Source organism: Ornithodoros turicata, chromosome 6, assembly GCF_037126465.1.
Source record: "Ornithodoros turicata isolate Travis chromosome 6, ASM3712646v1, whole genome shotgun sequence".
In the NCBI taxonomy this organism is placed as follows: Eukaryota; Metazoa; Arthropoda; class Arachnida; order Ixodida; family Argasidae; genus Ornithodoros; species Ornithodoros turicata.
The window spans coordinates 50,950,066-50,970,176 of NC_088206.1; the positions used below are offsets into that span (position 1 = coordinate 50,950,066).

General features: G+C 47.7%; 1 protein-coding gene across 1 annotated transcript in view; it reads left to right on the forward strand.

The window, feature by feature from the left end:
* LOC135396678 (protein unc-79 homolog) overlaps positions 1-20,111 on the forward strand; it is a 206,547-nt gene that overhangs the window by 50,648 nt on the left and 135,788 nt on the right. Inside the window, exons 13-19 of the mRNA XM_064627777.1 lie at positions 13,362-13,584; positions 15,913-15,979; positions 16,071-16,108; positions 17,294-17,397; positions 17,484-17,571; positions 17,628-17,716; positions 17,808-17,931. Coding sequence (XP_064483847.1) covers positions 13,362-13,584; positions 15,913-15,979; positions 16,071-16,108; positions 17,294-17,397; positions 17,484-17,571; positions 17,628-17,716; positions 17,808-17,931 — 733 coding nt within the window. The remainder of the gene's footprint in view (positions 1-13,361; positions 13,585-15,912; positions 15,980-16,070; positions 16,109-17,293; positions 17,398-17,483; positions 17,572-17,627; positions 17,717-17,807; positions 17,932-20,111) is intronic.

Below are 20,111 nucleotides of genomic sequence, written 5' to 3' on the forward strand. Positions count from 1 at the left end.
ACATGGACTCAGTGCCATTTTGTAAGGCGGTTTCGAATTCTGCTTGAACTGCACTCCTTGTGTCATGAAAGAGTTTTGGTACTAACGTCGAGGAAAGATTATTCTCGAAGGAGGGCAGTAGTTTGGCACCACCTCGGCTAAAAGTTCCTGTAACCTGTGATCCTCCCCCACACTGTACGGTTAGTAGTCCAAGGCAATCATGCGTGCCACTTTGACGTCCAGTGCTTCTTTACGAGCACGTGGTAGCATTCTCTCTGTGGAGAAACTTGTCGATTCTTGGCTGCTCCCCCTTCTTAGTTTGTTTCTTCTGAAAGTGAGCATAAAAACTAGATAATGCCGCATCAGATGATTCACAATGCTAGTTGTGGACCCCGCCGATGGTGTCGTCTGAATGAGCGCAGAGCACTGATTGCTTGTAGCTGAAACTGCCGATACTTTCTGGAAGTAGTCCCACATGGTGCTTCTGTTTGCCCTCTTCGCCCTGCCACGTCCTTCTTCACTACTTCATGACCGTGTCCATCATCAGTCACGTTCTCAAATGAACCAGTGAACGCATTGAATCTACCAAATCTGCGATGTCCTGTGCGACTTGTGGCTTGCGCATGTCTCGTGCATTGCACGTGGTTTTGTCAGTCTCGTTTCGTTTCGGTGGAGGAGTGAGGGCGAAGAGGAGGCTCACATGCGTTGAGCGCAGCGCTAATAGTGCGCTTGTGTGTCTTCGCGTGCGTCTCTGCCTGCCGGCAGATACTCAAAAATTATTTGAAAACTGCGAGTAGAAATTTCTTTTGTGAATATCAACCGAATATACCGAATCACTCGATTCGTATTCGAATATTCGAGTACTCGCACACCCCTACCAATTAGTGCAAGAATTTAGGCGAGTGCAGAGGATGTCTCCCTCTTCAGATCCTCACCAGCTTGCCTGCTTCCTTCTTCTTTGTTCCTCGAGGAATAGATGTTTGCGAATACGGAGCCACGCCAGCAACACAAAATCCGTGGTAGCAACAGCCATGTACGTTGCAGGCGCGGTGAACTGGTTCTGCACATTCCAATGCGTCGTTCAGCACGAAATGCAGCCCCAGGGGTTGTTCTGAATATAATGCTTGTTGGGTCATAACTCCTGTATTAAAGACATTAAACATGTGGAACATCTTTCATCATTTTATAGAGTAACTCTTCCTGTACAAGCTCCTCTTACTTAATACAGTATCCATTAGCAGCGATGCATTTGCGCCACCCCTCGACCCGCTGCTCAAAGGAGCATTAAAGTGGTATTTAACATGGCCCAAAACTGCTGTCATCTTGTAAAGCAGTATGTGAAAAGCATTCCCACAAAATATTTCTGTCCAAAGTTGTATCACCACGGTGCAATTAATTTGGAAAATCGCTGCCGCGGTGACAGGCCGGAGCGCTCCAACTGCAGACCACACCCACTCTAGTGTGACGTTCGTGGTAGAGAGCCCCTCATTCGTTCGTAGGAAAAACCGTCTGCTACGAACATTGCTAGCTGCTTCTTGTTGACTTCCATTATTTATATGATTTATATCACGTTTTCTTTAAAAGAAGAAGCATATACGCAGCCTGAGAAAATAAGATTACGATCACAAGAGTAATATATCCGTGGCTTCTGTGCAATCTCAGAAGTCACAGCAGCAGAAAGCTATTGCGAAGCGGTATTGTGGAAGCGGTATTGTGGTGCCACCTCTTAGCCACTGAACCAACTGCGCGGTGAAAACTGTCGGACAGGCTGCACACTGTCGAGAAGCACGGGGTTTTTGCTGTACAGACGCAGTTCATTTCGGGCTGCACCACTCGTTCTTCCCGTGGTGCCTGCGGTCCCAAAAAATCGTGGTTGTGTCGTTGACAGCCTTCAAACCCTCCGTTTCGGACATCATGAAGCCGGAGAACGCATGGCGTCTCCCAAGCGGTAGCAGATGCTCCGGCCTGGGCGATGTTGCTCACCTCGATCATGTGATCCCAAGTCCAATGAGGAGCGTCCTCACCACTTGCGTCACATAGTGACGTGTGTGGTGGCGCTCATCACGTGCCTATCGTGAAGGCGAAGGAGGGTGTTTCGCGCGCGGGAGGTTCGGGGAGCTATTGCAGGCGTCCCAATTTAGCTACGGTTGCACTAATTGTGGGAAAACTGTTTTCGGCCGCCTAACATTCCATACTGACCAAAAACAGAAAAAAAGTTGTGGGCCTCTAGACTGCTCCTTCAAAGCCACGTTGGAAAAAGTCTTTGGGACACTCCTTCACCCAGGTTTGGATTGCTGCTTTCACCTCCTCTGTATCCGAGAACCAAGTAAATCAAGCAAAATCACACCCTTGTCATCCCAGTACGCTTTCAGCATAACCTTGTGTACGGAACGTTGTCTTTCGATTTTTTTTGGTCTGCGGGAGGTGGGGTGTCGCCACTCCATTGACCAATTCTTCGTCTCAGGGTCATAAAGGTATGCCCAGGTCTCATTACCACTGCAGACATTCTTAAAAAAAGGTGTCCTCATGGGCTTCAAATGCTTCAAGGGGGTCCAAAGACACCTCCAGTCTGCTTGCTTTCAGATCAGTTGTTAATTGACGAGCAGTTTCTGAGAAAATGGCAAATAGGCATTACTTTCAGAACAACCCTCGTATATTTATTTATTTATTTATACCCTCAAGGCATAGCATTACAGAGGGGAGTGGTTACACATGGTTTACAATGATCCTATGAAAGTAATTAGGATTAATACAAAAGGCAGACGATGGAAGGCAGTTCCAATCCTTACTCGTATGTGGTACGAAAGAACTCTGAAAAGAATTAGTACAACAATGCGGGACTCCTATCTTGAATTGATGGTCAATGCGAGATGAGATGTATGGTGGTGAGGAAAGCAACTGTTCCTTTAAGGTAGTGTTATGGAAATAAATGGCATAGAAAAGAGATAATCTAGCAATTTTTCTACGTGTTGATAACGGTTCTAATGACAGCGAGGTCTTCATGGAGGATATGCTAGCTGTGCGGTTGTAGTTTGATAAAATGAAACGAGCTGCACGATTTTGACTCGCTTCTAATTCAGCTACTAAAGTGGAGTGATCGGGATTCCAGACGGATGCGCGTATTCTAATTTTGGTCGGACAAGGGTTTTATATAGTGTTAACTTTAGGTTAACAGGGCACATTGGAAAATTTCTCCGAATGTATCCAAGAGTGCGGTTTGCGTTATTTGTGACGTATTCAATGTGAGATTTCCAAGAGAGATCGGTTGTTAATACTATACCTAGGTATTTGTATGCTGAGACGGACTCTAGCTGAAAATTGGTAATGTGGTAGGAACGCGTGGAACTGATGCGTTGACGAGAAATGGACATGTATTTACACTTGCTAAGGTTAAGTTCCATTCCCCAGTGCCTACACCAAGCGAACATCCGTGATAGATCAGACTGCAAAGTAGCTGTATCAGCGCTTTTATTAATTTCTCGATATATCATGCAATCATCAGTGAAAAGATGGACAGGTGAAGACAGGGAGTGTGGGAGGTCATTAACATATATTAAAAGTAAAAGTCGGCCGAGGACCGAACCTTGCGGAACATCGGAAGTGACCGGAAGGCGACAAGAAGCATGCCCATTGGCTATTACATACTGGGTGCGATTGGAAAGTAATGACTCTAACTATGTTAGTATCTGGTGGTCAAGATTAAGGGCGCGTAGTTTGCGAAGAAGTAAGAAAATGAGGTACTTTGTCAAATTCTTTTGAAAAATCTAGAAAGATGCAATATGCCTGTGATCCACGATCCAAATGGGTGTGTAAGTCATGTGTGAGCGAAATGAGTTGTGTTACGCAAGAAAATGATTTGCGAAACCCATGCTGGCTAGGCGAAAAGAAACCATGGCTGTCTAGATGCTCTGCGAGATATTTAGATATTATATGTTCCAAGATCTTGCAAGATATGCTAGTTAGTGATATCGGCCTATAATTACCAGTGAGAGATTTATTGCCTGATTTATGGATTGGAACCATCTTTCCAATCTTCCAGTCGTTAGGCAGGTTACCGCTTGACAATGACTGCTCGAAGAGTTTGGACAGGATGATTGAACTGTACATCTTGATATTTTTTAAGAACTTTGAGTTAATGTTGTCAGCACCACATGATGAAGATATCTTCAGAGACTCGATTATTTAGACGATGCCAGGGACACTGATGTCTATCGGGTTCATAGGTGTAAAGTTACGACTGGGGTACAAGATCGGCGGAGTCAGGAATACAACTAGAAAACACTTTGCTGAAAAACCTCATTGAAATGGTCAACACATTCATGGGGGAAGACCGGTTTCGCCGCTGGGCAGCTGAAGTTTAAAATTATTGGGGTTAGCCACATTTTGAAAAGTATTCCCAAATTTCTTCGGGTTAGATGTAAGCATTGTTGGAAGAGTATTTCGAAAAAAAGGAGGACTTGGTGTCGTTAAACATTGTTTTGTATTCACTTTCCGCTTGCCGATAAGCAGCCCAGCGGGAACATGAGTTATACAATCGAGCTGTGCGGTAGAGACGCTTGTTTTTGTTCCGTAATCTACACAGCCCTCTACTCAACCACGGCGAGCAGGGTGATGATTTGATACGACGAAGTAGAATGTGGTCGTTGACAAGGTGCTGGGTTTCATTTACAAACATGGACCAGTTGACATGAATCGAGAGATTCTCAAAACCGTCCAGGAAGTTATCCAGAAATGTTAGCAAGCCGGTTGTTAATGGCGTCATAGTTTGCTTTCGCAAAATCCCGAATTATCTTGTGGAATTTTCTTGTGGCCTGTGGTTCAATAAAAGTGTTAAGAGTGAAATGAATCATACAATGATCACTTAGGCCTTCAAAGCAAGTAAGTGATGATACAAGGTCAGGTTCAGTTGTCAACACTAAATCAAGTATGGATGAAGTTGCAGGCGTGACTCTGGTTGGTACATTAACAAACTGAACGAAGTTAAATTTGGTACAGATGTTGAGGAAACCGTAACTGTCTGATGAGAATGGCACAATGCAAGGTGGTGCGACTGACCACAAAATATTAGCAAAGTTAAAGTCGCCCAAAAGGAAAACTGGTATACCAGGATAACGAACAATAACAATGTTGATTACATCATGTAAATTACTGACAAATGTAGGGATCGACGACGGTGGCCGATAACAGATACCAAGAATGGCTCTGCGATAACCACACGCCACTTTTGCCCTGACAATTTCAAGTTCACAGGCTACATCAACAACGCAGGATTCAAGTTCACTTGTTATGGCAATAAGCACACCCCCACCAACCCTACATCCTCTGTCAACACGGTACACATTATATGTTCTAACACCCAGAAACAATTAATTGTTCGGAATTTTTGCGGACAACCATGTTTCAGTCAGCAATACAATATCCGCATCACAGGTATTGACGAAATGGCTTAACTCGTCGCGTTTCTTTAGCAAACTGCGTATATTAGCAAAAAGAACAGATATCGTACGGTTACGTTGAAATCCACGTCACCCTGGTCGGTTGCTCTACGATCGAGGTGTCAACTGTGGGCGCTCTTTTAGCAGCGTTTGCGGCGTTCGTAGTCTCTTTCTGTTCTTCATTAACGTTTGTACGTTCAGTGGAAGGGTCCTTCACTCTCTTTGCACTAGAGCTGTCCAGTTGCCTCACACTCTCCCGTACAGTATCGTAAAAGAAGCACTTGTCACCCACGTGAAGCTTGTTGTAGTTTAGATGGAACGGAACCTCGAGCGATCGTCCGTGCTCAACAAGGCTCTTCCTAGCCGTGCATGTTGCCACTGAGAAGTCCTCAGTTATAGATATGCTGTTTGTACCTGACCGCGGCTTCGATTTCAATATTTTATTTTTTATTTTGAATGAGGAGAATTTTACCACAACTGGTCTCGCTTTGCTTTCAGAGAATCTCCCTATTCTGTGCGGGCGAGCAATAGCGTCGCTTTCCAAGTCAAAATTAAGCGAATCATGGAGGAAACTGATTACAGCCGTTTGAGAACCCTCCCAGGACTCCTGTGGATTATCGGGCAGATTGTAGAAGACCAGGTTATCCCGCCGAGATCAGTCCTCGGCACCACATATGATGGTTCCGCGGGTGTCATAAAAGGCAGGGAGTGAGAACAGATGTTCATCCTCCTGGCATTTGTCCAACCGGATGACTTGGTCAAGTGGGTGGGGCGCAGTCGCGATTCGTGAACCTCCGCTGTGCGTCCTGCTTCTTGTGGGCAGGCTGTATGGAGCGTATGAGGTCCGACACGTGGAATAACAGTAATGCTGCGCCATCTTTTAGGCGAGAATAGAGGCTTGGGAAGTGCCTGCCCTCCGCGTCCTCCTATTGGCCGGCATCCAGGAGGCGGAGCCTCCTTCGCTTTTGGTCAGCAAACGCAATGATAGTCGCGGAAAAAATTCGTATCAAAAGAAACCAGAACAAAAATTGAGGCAAGAAAATAGGCAGTGACTGTTCATTTTTCATTACTGTCAGTGAAAGGGGCCGGTCGTAATGCCTTATGTCTTCGTTTTTGGCCGATGTTGCCGAAATTCGCGAGATGATTCAAAAGGCCCAGCACGTGCTTTCAACCCGTGAGTCGAGCGCTCGTAAAGCGAGCTTCTCCTAAAGCACACAGGCGTTACGTGAAGCCGACTTACGGAATGGTGACATGTAATGTTGCCAGAAGCTGTCCTGATATGTTCCCTCCACGTGTTCTGGTCGCTGTTTTCGTCACGCAGCTTCACGGTTTATCGTTGCGAGGGGGGTAAAAAGGTCAAAACACAGATAAGGTCCCACGTCTATTGCAGGTTGAATGTCTGAGGTGCGTTTTGATCAGAGCAACGAAATTCTACCAATAAACAAGATTTCTAGAATTGTAAGGAATTTTTCCTTTGAAACATCTGTTTTAACAAAGTTACCTTTGCAATGAAGATTTTCTGCGGTCTCCTGAAGTTCGTTATAAAGGAGTTTGACTGTAGCTTGTTTAGCGATCATTGCATTTCGGTGTTCGCTGAGCCCACGTTGTTATTTGAATAATAACAAATACGTAGAATACTTTCTAATGTTGCTACATGTACTACACAGACTACTACATCTTGCAAAATATTTTCTGTCAGTATTCACATATTCAATTAACATAACCATTGTCATATTTTGTTATACCGGAAACGTATTGTGAAGAAGACGAGCAACGGGCAGCCGCTTCGCTATCGTTGGGTTAGCACCCGCCGCTTTCGAATATTGAGCGTCGCTCAGTAAACGGTCTCTTGCCCTCCTATCCTGCCTCTACTGTCCTGCTTACATTTGGTGGAGGTGCGGCCGCTCCCATCCTCGAGACGATTTTATCGTTGCTTCCCTCGCCTACTGACTGACCTGGAACTTCGCTCCGGACGAGTTTTGCGAGCAGTCGCCATGCTACAAAATCATGCTGAGAGATCTTCTCCTCCTGCTGGGGATGCCCAGCCATCCTCCTCTCCTCGGCCCGCCCCTGCGCTCCGCCAACGCGATCCTCCATTCTTTTCTGGGGCTGACTCTTGTGACATAGAGGACTGGCTAGCCGCTTTCGACCGCGTGAGCAAACACAACCTGTGGGATGACACCATGAAAATCACCAATGTCGCGTTCTATCTTACCGACCTCGCGAAAACTTGGTTCCTGAACCACGAAGCTGATCTTGCCACCTGGCCTGTGTTCTGCCAACGCGCTCGGGAGCTGTTCGGCCGCCCGGCATACAAGAAAGCGGACGCCCAGCACAAACTCTCGCAGCGAATGCAGCACTCCCAAGAATCATACACGTCCTACATCGAAGACGTGTTATGCTTGTGTTCCAAGGTCGACCCGCATATGCCCGACTCAGACAAGATCAAGCACATCATGCGCGGTATTGCGGAAGACGCATTTCAACTGCTCGTCACGAAATCGCCAGCGACCGTGGAAGATGCCGTTCAACTATGCCGTCAGCTACAGGATGCCCGCAGCTCCCGCATCCAGCATATCCTTCCGGCACCGGCGAGCGCAACAGTGTCATATGCTGACCCTCTGTTCCAGGACAACTTACGGGCCATGATACGCGATATCATCCGCGAAGAACTTGCCGAGGTTCATCGCTATTCAGTCGATCCAACGCCAGACCGGCTGCAACTTCACACGCCGGTGCCCCCTGTTCTACCATCGCCTCTGCACGATATTGTACGTCAGGAGGTGGCGTCAGTCCTCAGCCTTCCGTCTACGCCGGCCCCCAAGCCCACTTACGCTGATATGGTGCGTCGTACGTCGCCCCAAACGACCTGTGATGGCCCTCCTCCCTGTGCTCCAGTGGCCCCTACGTGCGACCACGCGTGCGCCGCTGTTGCATACCGGCCGCCTCGTGCTCTGGATTCCCGCACCTGTTTTTACTGTGGAATACGTGGCCACATAGCGAGATTCTGTCGTCGTCGCAGACGGGACGCCGAGACGCTCCAGGAGCCATTTGCCCCTTTCTCTTTTCGTGGTCGTCAGTTTCCGGCCAACTTTCCACCAACCTCTCCCTACCGAACGGACGGCTATTACATCGATGATCCTAATCCCCGGACACGCTCGCCTCCTCCCCGACGTCGTTCGCCGTCTCCCGCCATGAGCCGCTCACCACAGCGACGGTCTATTTCCCACCAGTCCCCTGCCTCACAGGGAAACCGGTAGGCGCGGTCATAGACCGAGGAGGGCAGGCTGCGCGTTCACCCCCCACTGACACTCCTCCTCGAAACATCGTCGTCGTAACTATTGACGGAGTATCTGTGCACGCCCTTGTTGATACGGGAGCCGTTTGTTCCGTGATGTCCTTGCCATTTTCTCGTCGTTTGCGCAAAGTAATTACGCCATTTGCAGGTGGCATACTTAAGTCGGCCTGCAACGACCTCCTCCTACCTATTGGACAATGCACTGCACGTCTCACAGTTCATGAGGTTCATTATCCGGTTGAGTTCACGGTACTTCCTTCTTGCTGTAATGACATCATATTGGGTTGGGATTTCCTTCATGAGAATGCTGCTCTCATTGACTGCGCCGGAGAACACGTACTGCTTGCCGAGTTACCCTCCTACAGCGCTTCTACTTCGGAACAGTCGCCGCCCTTCAAGCTCCACGTTGTTCAAGACACTTCGCTTCCCGCACGCGCTACCTCATTTGTCCCCCTCGCAACGCCTCCTGGTACTCGCGGATACCCATCCGAAGTTCTCGTCATTCCTCAACCCGCACCCCTCGCTCGCAAAGGCCTTATTGCACCGTGTACTTTGTCCACTATCAAGGATGGAGAAACCTGTATTCCCATCACCAATACATTGGGAGCGCCTGTTTGGCTGCCGGCTGGGTTCGTTGCCGCATTGCTCGACTCGCCCAGTTCTCCTGCCGTTACGCCTCTGCTCGCCGCCAACGACGACCCACCGCCCCCCCTATCGGCCACCGACTCCAGCGCTCTAAACAAAATGATATCTACCGACCTCGAGGAATGTCACCGCCCCGATATGCTCCGCCTTCTTCACGACTATGTTTCGCTCTTTGACATCGGCCGGCCATGGCAAGGAGTTGCCAGGGGTGTTACGCATTCTATCGACACCGGAGATTCTCGGCCAGTCCGACAGAGACCTTACCGCGTGTCTGCTTCCGAGCGGCGAGTCATTGAAAAGGAAGTCCAGGACATGTTAGCTAAAGGAGTCATACAGCCATCTTCCAGCCCTTGGGCGTCTCCAGTGGTACTTGTCACCAAAAAGGATGGTTCCATTCGCTTCTGCGTTGACTATCGTCGCCTTAACAAAATTACCCGCCGGGACGTCTACCCCATGCCTCGCATTGACGACGCACTGGATTCACTTCAAGGCACTACGTATTTCTCTTCCCTCGATCTCCGGTCAGGCTACTGGCAAATACCGATGGAACCATCCGATATCGAAAAGACCGCGTTTACCACTCCCGACGGCTTGTACGAGTTCCGCGTCATGCCCTTCGGCCTATCCAACGCCCCAGCTACCTTTGAGCGAATGATGGATACGGTGCTCCGAGGCTTGCGATGGAACATCTGTCTCTGCTACTTGGACGATGTAGTTGTATACTCCAAAGACTTTCCCACCCACCTCCAGCGTCTTCAAGCTGTATTCGACTGCTTCGTCGCCGCCGGTCTGCAACTCAACCACAAAAAATGCCATTTCGCCTACCGTCAAATCAAGGTATTAGGCCACGTTGTCTCCCACGAGGGCATTTCCCCCGATCCCGAGAAGATCAAAGCTGTTTCTGAATTTCCGGCACCCAAGACTCTCAAGGAGCTTCGCAGTTTCATTGGACTTTGCTCTTATTTCCGACGTTTTGTTCGTGGTTTCGCCGCCCTAGCAGCCCCGTTAACCACCTTACTCTCCAAGGACGCGCCCTTCTTGTGGTCAGAGGCCTGCACGGAAGCCTTCGAACGCCTCAAATCCACGTTGACCTCCGCACCTGTTCTCCGCCATTTTGATCCGTCCGCTCCCACCGAGATCCATACAGACGCCAGCGGCGTGGGTATCGGGGCCGTGCTTGCACAACGCCTGCCTGGAGCTCCGATGGAACACGCCGTGGCGTTCGCCAGCCGCACCCTTACGAAAGCTGAGCAGAACTATTCCACCACTGACAAAGAATGTCTTGCGATCGTCTGGGCCGTTTGCCACTTCCGCCCATATATTTATGGTAGACCCTTCGATGTCGTGACGGACCATCACGCGTTATGCTGGCTCCACTCATTGCGGGATCCATCTGGACGACTCGGCCGCTGGGTTCTCCGTCTTCAGGAGTATGATATCACCATCAAGTTCAAATCCGGGAGGAAACATTGTGATGCCGACGCCCTGTCCCGCTGTCCCCTCCTGAGGAATGCTACTGCAGATCCTCCGGAATCACCGACTGCGTGCGTGGCCTCTGTGTGCCCTTTCACGTCCTACGATGCCCGCTCTCTGCGTCATGAACAACTGAAGGACCCCAACCTTTCTTCCTTAATAACTCTTCTGGACGGTCAAGGCGCCTCATCTGACAAGAAACTTCTCAAGAGGGCTCGGAACTTTGTTTTGTCGGACGGCGTCTTGTACAAAAAGAACTATTGCCCGGACGGCCAGCGCTTGCTATTAGCGGTTCCTCGGACGCTCCGTGCGCGCATCCTTCGCGCTTTACACGACGATGCCACCGCGGGCCACCTTGGCTTTTACAAAACATACCAGCGCGTCCGTCAGCGGTATTTCTGGCCCCGCATGTATTCCACTGTACTGAGCTACGTGAACTCCTGCTTGGCTTGCCAACAGCAGAAGCCTGCGCCCTCTCCTAGCCCTGGCCTCCTTCATCCTCTTGAGCCGCCGCAACTACCTTTTGATCGCATCGGTCTCGACTTGTTTGGTCCTCTTCCCACATCGTCTACTGGAAAGCGTTGGGTAATCGTTGCAATCGACCACAGCACACGGTATGTCGAGACTGCAGCCCTCGCTTCTGGTACATCTCAGGAAATAGCTGCCTTTTTCATATCTCACATTCTACTTCGCCACGGCGCCCCTCGCGTCCTCATCAGCGACCGTGGTCGCTCCTTCCTCGCCACTTTACTGCGCGACATCTTCCGTGCCTGCGCGGTCGTCCACAAGCCTACCACCGCTTACCATCCTCAGACGAACGGTCTCACAGAACGTTTCAACCGCACTCTCGCCGACATGATCGCCTTTTATGTGTCGGCGCAACATGACAATTGGGATGCCATTCTCCCTTACATCACGTTCGCTTACAATACGGCGGTCCAGTCCACGACACGCTACAGCCCATTTTACCTCCTTTACGGCCGAAACCCCGTTTGTACCATCGACACCATGTTTCCGTATCCCCCTTGTAGCGCCAACAACCCGACACTTGAAGAGGCGACCTCATGCTCCGAGGAATGCCGTCAAATCGCCCGCTGCCGTACCTACGACTCCCAAGCTGCAGCGAAACAGCGCTACGATGAGACGCACCGTGTTGTGTCTCACAAAGTTGGCGATCTGGTCTGGCTTTGGGTACCTCGACGGAAGCCCGGATTCTCCCCCAAATTTTCATGCCGCTACACCGGCCCTTACAGAATCGTGCAGCGGGTTTCTGATGTCAATTACGCCGTTGAGCCTGTGCACTCCCCGCCCGACGCCCGACACCGCGGCTCCGACGTCATCCACGTCTCCCGGCTAAAACCGTGTGTCCTCCCGTCCCCAAACACCGGAGCGATCGCCAGGATGGCTCCCTCTTTGCCCCGGGGGAGATGTGAAGAAGACGAGCAACGGGCAGCCGCTTCGCTATCGTTGGGTTAGCACCCGCCGCTTTCGAATATTGAGCGTCGCTCAGTAAACGGTCTCTTGCCCTCCTATCCTGCCTCTACTGTCCTGCTTACAGTATTTTTATTCACGATGTATTAATTTTAGCGAATTTCGCGACCGCTAAAATACCGTGAAAAACTGTACTTGTGAACACAGCTTGACATTTATCCCGCGAAAGGAATCAGCCCTGGAAGCGCGAAATTAAATACTCGTGAATAACTTCGCAAATGACTGAATACGTGATTCGTGAAAATTAATACATCGGGAATAAAAACATGTTTACAGTATATTCCAATAGCAATTTCAGCACTTGAGATGTCATTTAATCGTACAATATTAGGGCATAACCTTGAGTCATTTCCTGTTGCACCGCGAATTAAGGCACATACGAACCGCAATCTTCAAGGGCATACAGAACTACGCTATAACTGTTTTTTAAAAAATTCCATTTTAACAACTTTGGCTATGAGCGGCGTACAGACGAGAACAGTATGAAGGAGTGGGAGACAGGGGGCTTAGTATGTGTACTGGGCCAACTTCAGGGGGAACTGTGCTGACATTCGTCTGGAAAGTCTGCCAGAAAACCCAGGGTAAACCTCAGACAGCACAGCCAGTGCCACGATTCGAGCCGGTATTACCTCGCAGTTTCGGCGTGGAAAGCAGTCATTCTAACCACTATGCAACGGGAGCTGGTGCAAATAATATGATGTGGTTCTGACTGGTTTATACCACATGGATAGTTCAAAGCAGAGCTCACAGGAGTTCTGCAGAGATTTGCTGTGCCTGGTAATTTACTGTAAGCAATATCAACAAACAAAAACGTGATTCCCAGAAGCACAAAGCATTGTCCTTGTATTTTCTGATATGGTGGATTGCTATAAACAGTGGCCACCGTGGTACAAATTTCAGGTCTCGAGAAGTGTTTTCTGAACTAAGCAAAGCTAACTTTGGCCACCTGCACTAGCCCTCATTTATTTTTTGCGACATCTTTCATTCGTATCTCTCTCAAACACCCTTGTTGATGTGATACTTTGACACTGATTCTATAGCCTTCTGAAGGAAGCCCAACCCACAAATGAGAAGAGTTCTAGAGACAGCAAAGAGTCGACTAGTGAGCGGCACCCACGGTCTAGCGGAGGAAGTGGAGGAGGCCTATCGGATGGCCCAGAAGAGTCAAACGAGTGTCTTGCTCAAGAAGAACGCCAACTGCTCAGCCGCTATGGCGTGTGGCTGCTCGTTGGACTCTGCACTCCGGAAGACAACACGCCACAGGTATGTAAATGTTTGGAAAATACGTTTAATGGAGCAGTGTTAAAGACACGCACGGTTAGTAATATAGCATCAGCACACCATATCGAGAATGTTCTCTCTTGTCTCATCACGAGATGCAGATGACAACGGTAATGCATGCGCACACATAGCCTTTCCGCATTATAACACTCGGCCATTCTGCCTTACTGGCTCGCCGGAGTCGGTTAATTGATCACAAACTCTTAAGAGTGCTTTGGTGGCCGTCTGGTTCCACGAAGTGTCCATTTTCCTGACAGTTAATACGTTTAGGTCCTCGTGCTCCAACCTGCTTGGGGGTCTCATTGTCCGCTCATGACGACGGCTCAACTGTCTTCGAAAAATGTGTGGGCCTCCCTTCTTTGCGTTTTCGATCAGAAACTAATTTCACGTCATGGTTCTTCTCAAAGCATTCATAGCTGTTAATGTTCCGCAGGAAGTCATTAAAGGGACCATGAAATGATTTTCGAGAATTCCGAGTACTCTGTAGGAAACCGTTCGCATGATCCATCACTATCGTACACACATCGACTTTTAAGTGTATTCAGTACAACGGGGGCGCAGTTGTCAGACAAAAATAGCAGGGCGTGACCGCTGGATATATGCCTTCGAAGTGGGCTTACGTCATCGCCATCCAATCCTCTCAGCCAACTGTGAACGACGAGGAAGACACACCCTGCCGGACCACGTGGGTGCATGGTTTCGGTTTGGACAACGACGGCGTTGTATATCTCCCGTCGAAATCACTTAAAATATGGCGAAAGGCAAATTATCAGCAATGGAGGAAGAGGTTATGCGACACACACAGCGTCTATGGATCGTTCGGTACGCAGCACCTCGTAAAATGTCACCGACGAAGATATGTTCCGACGAAGAAGAAGTTCAAAGGGGAAAACGTGCTCCGGTAACCATGCTGACAGTCGACGGCTATATTACATTTCTCGTAGGATTCTGTGGAAACGGTTAGTTACAGTCTTGTCTCCAAGTGAAATTAAAACATATTTCATGATGAAGTATGCAAGCTTGTTTGAAAATTTCGCAGTTTGCTCGCAAAAGCCCGTCCGCGAATAGGCAACATGTTCTGTGTATGATATCACAGTCAGTTCGCCTCGGAGGCGGGCCGTAGCATCCGCCGTTCGCGCCTGTGGTAAATATAGAATATTTTCACTATTTGTACGATTTTCAACTTCATATTTCACAGAGTGAATGCTTTATTACAGGGAAACTAATTAAAAATGTTTGTGGGCTTGTCAAATATCGTTTCATGGTCCCTTTAAGGGAACAGTGAGGTGGATTCCTCATAGCACAGCTCAGTTATCTAGACACTGGTCCCGTGACAATTTCTTCCTTCGTCTCCTCTAAAGTCACCTCCAGGCACACACACAGCTTTTCCTTCACAGGAACGTAGGTTTCACGAGGCTCGTCTTTTTGTTGAACTCATTGCTCCACGAGTCTCCACTGTTGAGTCTTCGACGGCGGATGAACATGAGTGTCACAGAATGCAGCTTTCCAATACAACCACATTTTGTAGGCTCCACCAGTGGATTGCTGCTAGTCAGGCACGGGTCCTGAGAGCTTCACCGCAGTAATTTTTTCCTAGTCGCTCCATCTTGACAATTCTGCTGTTTGCTTGAATTCCACGAGCCACTTGTTAGTGGCGATATCACCCTCCAGTCCAGTGAATGCACATACTGCCACCGCATCATTTGGGGCCACTTGCATGGATGTTGGTGTCACAAGCCTCTCGAAGAGTTGTTTGCCAAAGCACTCATACCAGCATCTCCACCACATCCTCAGAATTGTCCTCGGCTGACGACTTCAACTTCATATCATTGCTTGCCATTGTTCGTTCTTCAACGGAATGACTTGGTCAAGTGGGTGGGGCGCAGTCGCGATTCGTGAACCTCCGCTGGTTCTCCGCTACTCGGTTCTTCAACTGCACGTCTTGGCGAGTACAACTGAAAAAAATGTTTTTCTTTTTACTCATGGCAGTTGAACATGGAGTAGCTTCATCGCACTTCTGATTTGTAAACATTTGGAAAATAGATTTAATGGAGCACTGTTAAAGACCTGCTACGAATTGGTAATATGGCGTCGGCATACCTGTCGAGAACATTCTGTTCAGTCTCGTTGCGAGATGCAGATGACAATGACAATAGTAATGCGTGTGTGCACATAGTGCTTCCACATGATAACAGGAATTGTGGCAGAAACTAGTTAATGGACTCACTGAGGTGTTATATGCAATGGTAACTGCCTTTGCTACCACATCGCAGCTGTGATCTTTGGTCTAAAGAAACACTCAATTTCTAGGAGACTCTAGGACGCCTTTTAGGCATGCTGTTTCAATGGTTTCATTACACTGCTTGCTTGCCAGATGGTAAGTCACACATTCTACTACAGTTGTCTTGTCTGGTGCGAAAATACTAGAGATCACAAAAAGATGTGAACATCCTCTTTTGTGTTCGCAGATCAGACTGGGAATGCTTTGGAGAGGCTCAAGACTGAGGTATTGCTGGACACATGTTTTGTTCATACTCAGAGTCATTGAATAAGTTGTACTTCGGAGCAGTGATGGCCACTAACTACTTCTACAGTAGTTTAACTATAACTACTAACTACTTTGCAATGGAGTAGTTTAACTACTAGTTCAACTACTTTTCAGGGAAGGTAGTTAAAACTACTTCTTTAACTACTGCAATGTATCTTAACTACATCTGTAACTACTTCACGTTGTCCATCAACACCAATCCCATTCTATAGTGTCCTTGGACACCTCAGTATGAATCACGAGCAGTGGTGAAAGTGAAGATTTAGTACACATCCACGGCACAGTTGCTCTGCACCTCTGTTCTCACCAAACAAGTAGCTCAAGGCAAAAGTCTGAAGCACAATCGTGCCGTAAAGCTTGCGGCAAAGTCGGAAGTAGTTGGCGCTTGCAGTAACCTAACTACTGTAGTTAACTACTCGAAATAGTAGTTTAACTAGTAGTTGCACACTACATTTCTGTAAGTAGTTCATAACTACTTTTTAACTACAATCAGGTAATTTAACTAGTAGTTTAACTACATGTAGTTAACTACTGGCCATCACTGCTTCGGAGTATTGTCACTGAGGAATCGAACGCCGCAATTCTGCCTCATCATCGTAATTTATTCTGAGATATCCACTGGGATCTCCCTGGAATTGAACATCACAATTCTCCCACATTAAATGGTTTTCCGTCCTACCAAGTGTGGACGAAATACTCCTTGATGTCCGTCGCATTTGTCGTTCATCACTCTGGCACCAGGCGCTCCATCTTGTTGAGTGCGCAATACGAGCGGCCATGCGAGCATGACACGCTGGCTGGGTGGCTGGCGCTGCGCGAGAGGATCGGGTCATACAGTGTGTTTAATGTGCGGGGAACAAAAAAGTACCAGCATTTTGGTGCTCAAGTTGGGGGTGTGTTCAATATGTGAGTGCATCCAATATGCGGTAACTGCCCGCGGAACCCTTGGGTGCCGCAGAGCCCAGTTTCAGAACCCCTGGTTTAATGTAAGGATGATTAAGGGACACAACAGAGCATGCAAACAAACACTGACAGCAAACTTTGTGAACACTATGTGCTGTCAGATGCCAGAATTTGTTACAAACGCACTAAACATGAAGTAAACCTGCTATGCATCTTATGCCCCATGACCCGTCCTTGCAGTATATCCACGGGTGGCTGATGGACATCGTACGGACCCATTTTGATGTGTTTGTGTCCTGTCTCCTGCCTCATCCTGCAGAATATGCTCAAGTTGGTGGGCACTGGTAAGTTGTCCACACTTGCTTCTAATACCTATTGCTGAATAGGTCGAGGGTCAAATAACATTCTCTGCTTCCTTTTCTTTCTGCAGGGATAGCTGGCCCTGCCAGACAGATCAGATTAAGGAAGGTTTCAAGACACTTCTTTGCCTCGTGCCGTACGACATCATCAACAGAGAGGTCATACGTTATGAGGCAAGGGACCCTCTGTATTATAACAGCCCTTCATTTTCCAGGTTTGGGAATATATCATGCCACACTGGATGGAGGCATTCCGTTTTGAAATTCCAGAAGAAGAACTCTCTGAGCTCAAGATCCTCCTCAGGTAAGTGGAAGCATGTCCTCATATGCTGTTGCAATTAAGTGCTTTCCTGTTACACGTGTAACCCCTTCTCATTTTCCCCTTTAAATTGTAGCAAAATCTTAGACCCTGACCTGAGCCCCTTGGGCTTCAATGTCAAGCAAATGTATGGCTTTCTCACGGTCCGTTTCGAGAACACAACTGCCCAGGTACAAGAACAAGCACTGTACTGGTTACAGGTAGGGTAACCTATGTTCTAAGTATACCCACATGCCATGTACAATTACATTATACTTTAGGTGGCCGCTACCATCTCAACCTAAGTGGTGTCATTCCATGCAAACAAACAAATAAACAAAAAGAAACTGGCAATTTAGTGGTAAATGCGAGAGAAACGCGTTAGCATTAACCGCCGTTTCTAGTCCACTTCCGGTTTAAACCCAACTTCCAGTTGTCCACGTCCAGTCTAAACCGGACTTCCGGTTGTCCACCTCCAGTCAATGCTTTATTTCCGGTTTGACACTTTCAATTACCCTGTAATTACTATTTAATTACACTAGGTAACTGCAAATTACATGAGGTAATCTTGAATTCTCTTAATTACCATTAATTATGTTTGCTTTCCTTAATTACTCTCAGTTCCCCTTTAATTGGCATTAATTACCTTTAATAACATTTAATTACCTCTGGTATAACCTGCGGTTACCTTCGGTATTCTTTAATTTCATAGAATCTTTCTCTTAATTACATATACAGTCGCCGTCCAATTTTTCGGACTTGGCAGGGATCGCGCTAAAGTCCAAATAGTCGAGCAGCCCGCAAAAACGAATTTCGCTTCAAAATAAACTTTACTGAGCAATAATAGCCTGGAAGAATTTGTCGACACTTTCGTAACGCGCTTCCAGCTCTGCCTGATAACATCAGCTTCTATTTCCCGAAGCGACATTTCGTCACCGTACACTGACAGAGGCGCCGCCGTCATCAAGTCCGCAGGTCGGCTTCACCTAACGCATACGTTCTTTAGGTAAAGCTCGCTTTACAACGTGGCAGTCCTAAGGATATCCGATGTACGTCTGAAACTGGATGTTGGAATATCCTGGGGATAACGAGTTTCGTCTGACATGTATATGTACGCTCACAGTTCCAAGTGGAGAAAGGAGCTCTCAGGGACGTCTGACAGGCATGCAGTGTTCTGTGCTGCTTGCTCCTGACATCTCTTTTTTTTTGTCTGTGAGATTCAAGCGTTTGATATGACAGTCAAACTAGAATTTTTTGCACCGTTATTGTGGATAGACAGTTAAGAATTCAGAGACAGCAATCCGTGACTGAAACCAGAATCAGGAATTTCATCAATTTCGAAACATAACTGACAAGAAAAAGTGATGGTAGCTGTGAGAGTATAATCCCCCTCCACTACAGTTTTTGTACCCTATAGACGCGCCTTTCCTTTTTCGGAAACATCAAAGTACCAACATAGTGGTCTGGAATATTCGAACTTGGCAAGTGCGCACAGCACGTCAGCGAATCGACACAGAGCGAACAACGAACGATGAGAGCCGAGAAATTGAGCAGCTTTCCTGTTGGAGAAGCCCACGAGGTTCTGGGCGTAGCATTTACTGTGTTACTCATTAATTTAATGTAGTCCAACAATTTCGTTTGATTAATTAAATTATTCACATTAGTAATATAGCATGTGTACTTTAAAATTAAGAATATGTTATGCCTGCTTCATTAGGAGCATTAGCTGGAAGAAATGTCCATAAATCGTCCCTCCCTTGTCCGCTTAACGTTCCTATCAATATCTTTCGGATGTCTCAGAGAACTCCTTCTTTCCCTCACTTGAACATGTGTGCGTACATATAATGGACAAAACTCGTTATCTCCAGGATATCCCAACATCCAGCTTCACGCTGCCCAGAAATAGCACGCTGCACAGAAATTTTTGTCTTCAGTACAATATTCTACATTGGGCCACGGTTCACCACTAGATGGTTACTGCCTTCCGCCAATTCACTAGCATATTCTGGCACCATTGCTGGATCCAAAACCAACGCTTGCCCGCAAACCAGCCCAGTGTCTTTGCAGCACAAAGTTTTGAGTGCTGTTTAGCTGAGCAGGAGTGGCATGCCAAAGATGTCAAGCATCAGATCATACCGTAATATCACACACTGGATGAGCCACATGGCAGCTCCTTTTGCAGTTGTGGCGACATTTCTTACACGTAAGCCATGTCTAGTACGCCGGAGGTACGTCACGCTAAATATAATGGACATGCCCACACAAACCACAAGTGAGACATGCTGTTACTTGTACACACTGATTTCCAGTAGGAACTCATACATGTCGGAATACCCGCCATCCTGAAATAAAGTTGTTGTTGCTGTTATTTTCGGAATGCCCTGCTGTCATCGCACTTGAT